Source organism: Punica granatum, chromosome 4 (genome assembly GCF_007655135.1).
Source record: "Punica granatum isolate Tunisia-2019 chromosome 4, ASM765513v2, whole genome shotgun sequence".
NCBI lineage: Eukaryota > Viridiplantae > Streptophyta > Magnoliopsida > Myrtales > Lythraceae > Punica > Punica granatum.
This window is the reverse complement of record NC_045130.1, coordinates 32,729,503-32,738,449: the sequence shown is the minus strand read 5'-3', so window position 1 is coordinate 32,738,449 and position 8,947 is coordinate 32,729,503. Positions and strand designations below refer to the sequence as shown.

General features: G+C 34.6%; 1 protein-coding gene across 1 annotated transcript; it reads left to right on the top strand.

The window, feature by feature from the left end:
- Nucleotides 1-8,310: 8,310 nt before the first annotated feature.
- Nucleotides 8,311-8,589, top strand: LOC116204336 (pectinesterase inhibitor 10-like). The gene has a single exon (XM_031536424.1). The coding sequence runs from the start codon at nt 8,311-8,313 to the stop codon at nt 8,587-8,589; it is 279 nt and encodes a 92-aa protein (XP_031392284.1).
- The last annotated feature ends 358 nt before the right edge of the window (nt 8,590-8,947 follow it).

The following is an 8,947-nucleotide window of genomic DNA, read 5'->3' as shown; positions in this document are numbered from 1 at the left end:
TGTTCTCATCCTCCACATGCAACTATACTAATACCAAAAGCTCGAACTCGGTGGCTGTACGTACAAATTGTTGTGCCAAGTAGCGATTGCTACCATCGTCCACGTAGCAGCATCTCAGTTTCCATACAAATATCAAAACGAACCCAGAGACAGCGATGCATGGGGGCAGTTGACACGGGCACGATGGAACCCACCTGAGCGGCTCACACATTGCCAGTTCTGGTTGCGCTATTGATACTAATGGCCATCACACATCGTGAGGGGCTCATGGGCACTGTCAGCTCGATCAAATTCTCTCTCTCTCTCTTACTGTGCGTGTGTGTTATCTGTCCGACAGGTTAAGCTTCTACTTCCCGACGAGAAACATGGCATTGATAGGAACCGTACACAACAGCAGCAGCAGCAGCAGAGCAGCATCCTTTCAAACTTTCGAGTTTCAATGTGCTCTGAGCAAAATATAGACACATATACATGGATCATATATTGAGATTGATGCACGCTGAGCTCTCCCCGTGACATCCACTCTAAAGTCGTAGGGTGTCTCGTGAGAGCTTCTGCAACGTGGAAGCTAGACACCCAGTCTTCCCCATTTATAGCAAAAATTTGAGGAATAATTTAATTAAAGAGACTCTTCAGTCTAATATAAAGATGTAAAAATTTAAATAAAAGGATATCGATACTTTAATTTATTAAAATCAAACTTAAAACCTTTTAATTTCTTGATGAGGACACGTGGTAATGTACTACCTTTCCCGTTTCCTTTTTTTATTTTCTTTCTTTTATCACTGAGGTGTATTTTCCGATCCTATGCATGTCTCCGTGTATGTTAATTGGAATTTTTTTTTCCTCTCAAGTACGATCATGTATGTGGATGGCCTCCAAAGCAAACATGAGATAGGTTTATAACCATTAACTGTTAGTTGATCCCAAGGAAAAAAAAAACTTGATTTAATCACTTAGAATGTCTTTGAGAGTTTTTTAGGAGGAGATACCGGTGATAGGAGAATCATCTTCCCTACCTATCTATATTGATCTCTATACATGATATAATTTAGACTCCTCCCATAAAAGTTCATGAGAGCTCTCCATTCGATTAATGAGGAGCTTTCATTCGTAGTCCTCAGTTCTGGACAATCAATCCTTGGCATCCCTATACATTAATATATATAATTAGATTTTTTTCACATTTTCATAATTAATTTTTTGCTGCATTTCCACGACGTATTTATATATTAGATAATTTCAAGGAGATTATTTATTTCAAATTTTTGTTATTATAAAATTCATAAATACTTTAATATCAATATAAAATAAAAACCGTAAAAAAGTTCACACAATGCACGAATTAGATGACTAGTTTTAGAGTATTTAGCAAGAGAGGGAAGAAAAAAAATGGATATGTAACCCAAAAAAGCAAAAGAAAAACAAGAAAATATATTGTAGAAGAGAGTTAATTAGATAGAAAGGAGTGAAAAATTACACATTAGTTTTCTAAAATTATCCAATTCAAAGAACTAAATTTTTCCTTAGGTTCGAGAAGAACTGAAAATTTTCTTATAATGGAGAAAGGGGTATATTATAATATAATTGCTGCAAATTAGAATTTAAAAAATTTGAATTTAATTCTCATCGATAAGATTCTCCTTGAACTACATTAGTCTATTGACGTTGTCTTCTGCTTAGAAGCAGAAGATTCTTTGTGATCTCTCATTTCCCATTTTATGTAAGGAGAAATGAAAAGTCACGGACTTAGAGGGAGAATAGTTCCTTTGCATTTACCTTCATTATGAAGTAATTTACTAATTTGTTTTTCTTTTCCCCTAGTCGATTACGAAGGAGGCGTGTGCAAATTACTTCACAATCAAAGTAAATGCAGAAAGACTATTCTCCCTCCAAATTCCTCCCTCTTCCTCCTATAATGGACAAAATAATTTTTCGCCTCCATCTCCCTCTTCCCAAGACACGTAAGAAACATCGAAAAGGAATTCTTCCTTGGAACTTGGGGACGATGACGAAAGGAGACGTATTCATACATACGTATGCAATTTCATGAAAAACTTTCATGCGACCAAGTGATCAATCAGTCAAATATTACCAATTTTACACGGAATAATAGTGACCGTAAGAGCCTAGTATCTGAAGTTCAAACCCATAATCACCACTGGCAATGATATATACAGTGACTTATGTTGATAATTATGAAGTACGAATTATAATCTCCTCCATGCATTGTTGCCCTTGTATAGCTTCTTCAAAAATATCAATTGCTATTTAGCAATATATATATATTGCTAAAATAATATCATCTCCCTTATTTGATAAATTTTTATACTTAAAATGAGTTGAAAGTGATGGCTCTTTTTAAGGGTCATTAATTTCTAAAAGGCAAAAAAAAAACTCAAGTATTCACTCTTTTCTAAATATAGTCAAAAAATATCTACCGAAAAAAAATGTCAAAAACGAAAATTGTTAGAAATTAAAGTATATACTCTCAAAGTTGTTTTTTTTTATAACCACTTCTAACTTCGTTAATTTTTCCATTAGAAAAATAATTTTTTATTTTAAATAACAAAAAATAATTTTAAAAATGCAAAAATGCAAATTTGAGAAAATTGAAAAGAAAAATAAAAAAAGGAAGATACTTGAAGAGGAACTAGGGGCAGTGGCAGGGCGCTCCTAAGTCTCCTGACAACATCATGCCCTTACTAGCCTAGCCTCTGCTTGCTCTACTTCTGTTATTGTGTATGTTTATCTTTTTATTTTTTTTCTAATGTCATAAATTCTTAATTTTATAAATAATTTAATGGAAAACGGATGAAAACAGGATAAAAAATCGAAAACTTAATGGAATCACGGAAATTTAACGGAAAACACATAGTTGGCAATAAACAAAACCATTTTGAAAGAATGTGCTTTTATTTCTAACAATTTTCAAAAAAGTACAGTATAGACTATTTTCTTTATGAAATTAACCCGTAGTTCCGCATAATCCTTGCTTCGAGTAGCAAATTATCTATTTCCATAATTTCACTTTGATAGCAATCAATTTTGTCACTTTTAAATGTGTTCTTAATTATGCTCTCATAATTTTATATATGACCCATTCGAAAATGTTTCTAAAAACATTTTTCACGTTTTGAAAAAGAAAATAAGTACATAAATAAATGTGCCTGGCAAGATATTCTCAATATTAATTTTTTAAAAAACACATACTAGAAATTGATGCTATGGTTTCTATAAACCATCTATTGTTCAGGGCCATTAAATAAAGCGGGCCTCAATGTCAATTATGAGCGGCACCATCCAAGCTAGCGACAATAAATGGCTGGGGTTAGTCCCTCGCCTATTAAGACCATAAACCCCACCGATATAGATATCACGAGACTGTCGCATCCGCTTTAGCCATATATACATATATATAATGTAAATTCATATATTATTTTTTTCTAAAAGTAATGTGCGTGCGTGTGTGTATATATATATATATATATATATATATATATAGAAAACTGTCTCTTCTAATAGGATTTCGGTTCAAAGGTAGGCGAAAGTGTCTTCTTAAATTAACTCTCAAAATATATCAACAAAATAGAAACGGCAAAGAATATTTATGGGTTATCAATATTCCTCGACTTAATTGCGCCCCGCTGCCCCCCCGGGCTGGGGCAGGCTAGTCTTCCTATGATAGGCGGGCCTTCACCAATATAAATGTCTTATAATCAAACTGGGCCGGGCTTGGGCCAGCTGAATAAAAGGTAATCAAGTCTACCAGTTTGATTGCCACCCGGTAAAAACGGTTGGTAAAGGGCGTACGATAAAAATAAATAAATTGAAGATAACATTTTTTTTCCTTTTCGAGAAAGTAATTGCTCATTGTTTCATTAATCAAATTCACCATCTTCTAGTATAAAAAAAAAAGAGTTTTTTTTTTGGGGTTGTTCAAAGTGGATTAGGCAAAGTGGTTTGATGCATGTTTCGGAAATAAGGTTTCGTATTCAAGATTTTGTGAAGGGAGAAAATCCATGTTTGGAAGAGGTTTATTATTTAGTATGTCGAAGCCACTCAAACTTGGAATAATCGAAGTCAATTATTTGGCGATACTACAGCAGTTGGTACCAAAAAATAATCACTAATGTTATTTCATTCTTGATCATCAGATTTTTTTATTTAAGATCTTAATCGTATACGCGTCTTAAATTCTTTTGGTTTAAAATTAACCCCTCATAGTTTGACTACCTATGTTTTCGGCCTCGTATCTTTTCATCGACTCCCGGTCTCACCCGTGAACAAGCCGAATTCGTTTTCTATTAAATCGAATCAAATTGCAGCGGTTCAAACAAATAAAAAATAATTTAATTACTTTAAAAAAAATAAAGAAACATTGTACATGGTCTTCTATTCCTCTTCTCCAATCAAACAAGAGACGATTAAACCCATCATACATTGTAAATCAAAGAAGCCATTTCTATTCCTCTTCTATTCCTCTTCTCCAATTAAACAAGAGACGATTAAACCCATCGGCTTCTTCGTCTTTTGTTAGGACAGAGGACGCAAAGAAGCCATTTTTATGCCCCTTCTCCCCTCTACTTGTACGGCTAATTTCTCACATTTTTTCTTCTTCTTCTTTTTTTTGGGGTTCTTTTTCCATTACTTTTAAGATTTTCAATTTTTGTGTCATATATATATACATATAGAGATATATATATATATATATATATATATTCCCATGAAACTCATTAAAGTAAATTCTAATCGGAACTGAGCTGAGTATTGCCCGGCTCGATGACTGACACTCAATTTGAACGACTTCTCTGGCAACTACTCAATATCAGATCAAGCAAATTTGAGAGCAACAAAAAGAATTTTAGGGAGTAACAATAACGATAATACTAATGGTGATAATTGGAAAGTGGAGCCACTTGCAATATCGATTTGTCTTCCTAGATCCAAATAACTGGAAAGTTCAATTCAGATGGGCCCTAGGTCGAGCAGGTATCTAGTCGAGAACAAAGTATCTCTAAGGGCACTCACTACTTTTTGAACCTTCGAGAATATTAGAGGGACAACGCAATATATATGTGTGCGCGTACAAGACAATTTCAACTCAAAGCCATAATAGAAAATTGAACCCAACATACGACCTCGAAGATCGTCTTCGAGCTCGAGATCGTCATCGATCGTCTTCTCTTGCTCTTCTCCAATCGAACAAGAGACGATTGAACCCAATAGACAACGTCGAAGACGATCATTACCACCTAGAGATCATCATTGATCGTCTTCGACTTAGAGATTGAATGATGGGGTTCAATTGTCCCTTGTTCAATTGGACAAGAGGAAGAGAAGACAATCTACAATATTTTTTTTTCTAAATTAATTAAATAATTTTTTATTTGATTGAACCGGTGCAATTCGATTCGGTTTAATACAAAACGAATCTGGCTCGTTCACGAACAAGACCGAGAGTCGACAAAAAGATATGTGGCAAAAAAAATGAATAGTCAAATTATAAAGGTTGAATTTTAAACTAAAATAATTTAATACACATGTTCGATCGGAACCTTAAATAAAGAGATCTAAGAACCAAGAATAAAATAACCGTAGCGATTTATTTTGGATACCAACTGCTGTAGCATTACCCGTCTATTATTAGGCTTCTGATTACAAATGGTGCGCATCCAAAACAAATCTCTTGCAATAATATATCTTGCCATGTGTTCCTTACTTTCAATTTCTAATTTCTTCCCCAAATTTTTTTTCCATTTTTTCGTTATCTTTTTAAAGTTGTTATTTTTATACGATTATGATATCTTTCTCTTTTTATACACTACTAAATTACTTTGCTTTTCTTCATCTTTCATCTATAGCCTTCAAAATAATTTCAACGAGATCATACCTTATTTAATTTGTAAAAGAGAAAAGAAGTTAAATTTAACTTTATTTTATTTTATTTTTCCTTAATTAAACAATATAATTATTACTTTTTTTATCTTTTTCTTCAATTTAGTAATACATTCTTTCAAATACTTTTTTCGTATCTATTATTACAATTATTTTTTTAATACTAAATTCCCTCAACTATTCATTACTTTTCCCTCAATTCAACAACACAATCATTACTTTTTTATCTTCTTCTTCAATTTTAATAATAAATTTTTCTCAATTATTTTTATTTTTATCCCGTGAAATCAAAGTAAATTAAATTAAATCAAACTCTATTAGGTTAACAAACACAACATTTATTTTTTTAGATTCATTTTTACTGTTTTATCGACAATATTTTTTGAATAAGGAGCAGAAAAACACTGATTATATTAAGATCAAAGATCAAGAGCAAGGAGCATAGGATGAGAAATTGCTTCAGTTGGTGCATCGGGTAATAAATAACTTAAATTACAAATTCCTCAGTAGAGAATCGTGACTCCCTAAAAATATTCTGAGAGCCTATTGACTTAAACACATCCTGATTGATGTATTAGCTTGCTTTGACCAAGAAATATTTACATTCATTTCAAATCCATATATTGCTGGTAAAACTTGTCCATTAACGATGTAGATATATAGTAGCATAAAAACATAAATCATATATGTATCGGATCTATATAGATCATATTTTTGAGTTGAAAATTATTATGTGACTGATTACTTAAGATCAGTGAACATACTAGATATATTTTTTAATTGTGGCATAATAATTTAGTTAGATCAAAATTGTCATTCTCACTAAATATATTGGCAAAAAAAAATGAAAAAGAAAGGCTACATATTGGCCAAAGAAACTTTTTCGATACGGCACATTTTGCCGCGGGCAACGTTCACACAAGAAAGTGAAATCAGATGGCAAAATCAAATTTATCCTCCTTTTTGCTTAACCTATATTCATCGCTAGAGCTGTAACAGCAAAAGCCTTATATTTACATTTTTTTTTTTTACTGTACTCCAGTCATGTCCATCGAAATCTAGCATCCACCTTACCCCGTGCTGCCCTTCGGCCTGGTCTCCGTCGACTGTCCTCCCACCATGTTGCCCTGCGCTTGTATTTGCCGACGTCCCTACCATCCAAAGACACACACTCGCTGCTGCATCATGCTTTTCGGCCACTCCCAGATGGCACCTATTCCCTTGGTCCTCTCTAAAGCATAAACTGACAAAAGTATGCTCCTTCTCGCTTCCTCTGCTCCTCTCTTCGTCCTCATTTTATTCAATATTCGTGCGCCTTCAAACTGTTAGTGAGAATGGATATTCAGTTAGGCTATGGTCATTCGGCACCCAGTTACCGAAATCGCCGCAAACAGGTACCCCCATTTTCCCTGTGCTTTATTGCTCCTGATGTTACGTGCCATTTCGTCTGCTGTTTGCTACAAAGGGACCTCTTAAGAGGGAAAATGGCATGTTTTCATGAGTCTTTACACATGGAACAGGAAATGGAATGGTTTTTAACTTTATTATGGTCATGCTTTTAAGAAAGGTCAATATGCTATTGAGATTTGATTTACTTCTAGCCATCACACTAAGATTTATAGACATATATGCGATATTCCGATTGAGTTTATATGATGGAATTATAGATCTGATTTGCACTTGACTTGGAAAAGAGTTTCTTTTTTTGATAAGTAAAAGAATGAAAAAGAAACTTATTATATTCATCTATCTACTGGGTGACCTTGTATTTAATTCTTAATATTGATTTCCCATAGATATCCACCATATATATAAGTTTTGTAAAATTTCAAAACCATTGCTGTTACGCCCAAAACGGAAAAAGTTTCAACTGTTTGCATCGTCAACAGAGTACGGATAAATTGATGATTAGTATTTCGTTCAAAATATAGCCCAATAAACCAAAGAGCTAACACAAAAAAAAAACCATGTATATTTTCTTTTCTGGCCATTGTGGCATTGCATTCATTGTTTATAGGGTTGACAATATTTCACACGATACGATAACACGACACGGAGTTAAACGGGTTTGGGTTGGACGTTTTTTATAATAGATCTAAATGGGTCCAACCTATTTAAACACGGTTAATAAGCGTGTCTTACCGGGTTGAACCTGTGTAACCCGATTATACATGATTAAACCTGTTTATTTAGACATGTTTAATCGTGTTACTATAATCGTGTAACCCGTTAATCCGTTTATGTATTTGGATTTATCAAAATATCCTTATGTAACTCTAAGTTCCTAAGTCCCTAACCTAATTTCCTTTCATTTCTTTCACCCAATCAAACACAGTATAACCGCACTTCTACTTCTCTACTACCTTCCCTTAGATCTCATCTGCGATTTGATTTCCTTCTTCTCATCCATCAATGGCGAAATTCTGCTTCTTCGCTCTCATTGTTCTCCTCTATGTGCACATCGCATTGTCCGCAAATCCGCCTCAGATCTCGCCCTCCCTTGCTCCTAAGCTCGCCGCCGACTCCACTCCCACCATCTCCCCTTCGAAGCCTATCGCTTCGCCGGCTCCCGCTCCTGCCAATGCGCCTCACTGCTCGATCTCATCCTCGCCGTCGCTGCCTCCCTGGAATGCGGCTCCCGCCTCTTCCCCATCCACATCCCCCTCCCCTCCATCTCAATCTCCGTGTTAACGTGTAAACATGTTGTGTTAATGTATTCGGGTAAACAAGTTAATCGAATAAACAAGTCGTGTTAATGTGTCCGGGTAACCGGGTTGTTCGGATAAACAAGTCGTGTTAACGTGTTTGGATAACGGTTATAATCGTGTCGTGTATACGTGTACCTATTATAAAACGTTTCGATAAACGGGTTTAAACGTGTCTAAACAGGTTGACATGGATATAAACGTGTCATGTACGGGTTTCCAAAACCTGACCCGTTTAATAATCGTATCGTGTACGAGTTATGACTTCGATGACACGAACCCGTTTAGACACGACACGTATAAATACGACACGACACGAATTGACACCCCTAATTATTTAGTGA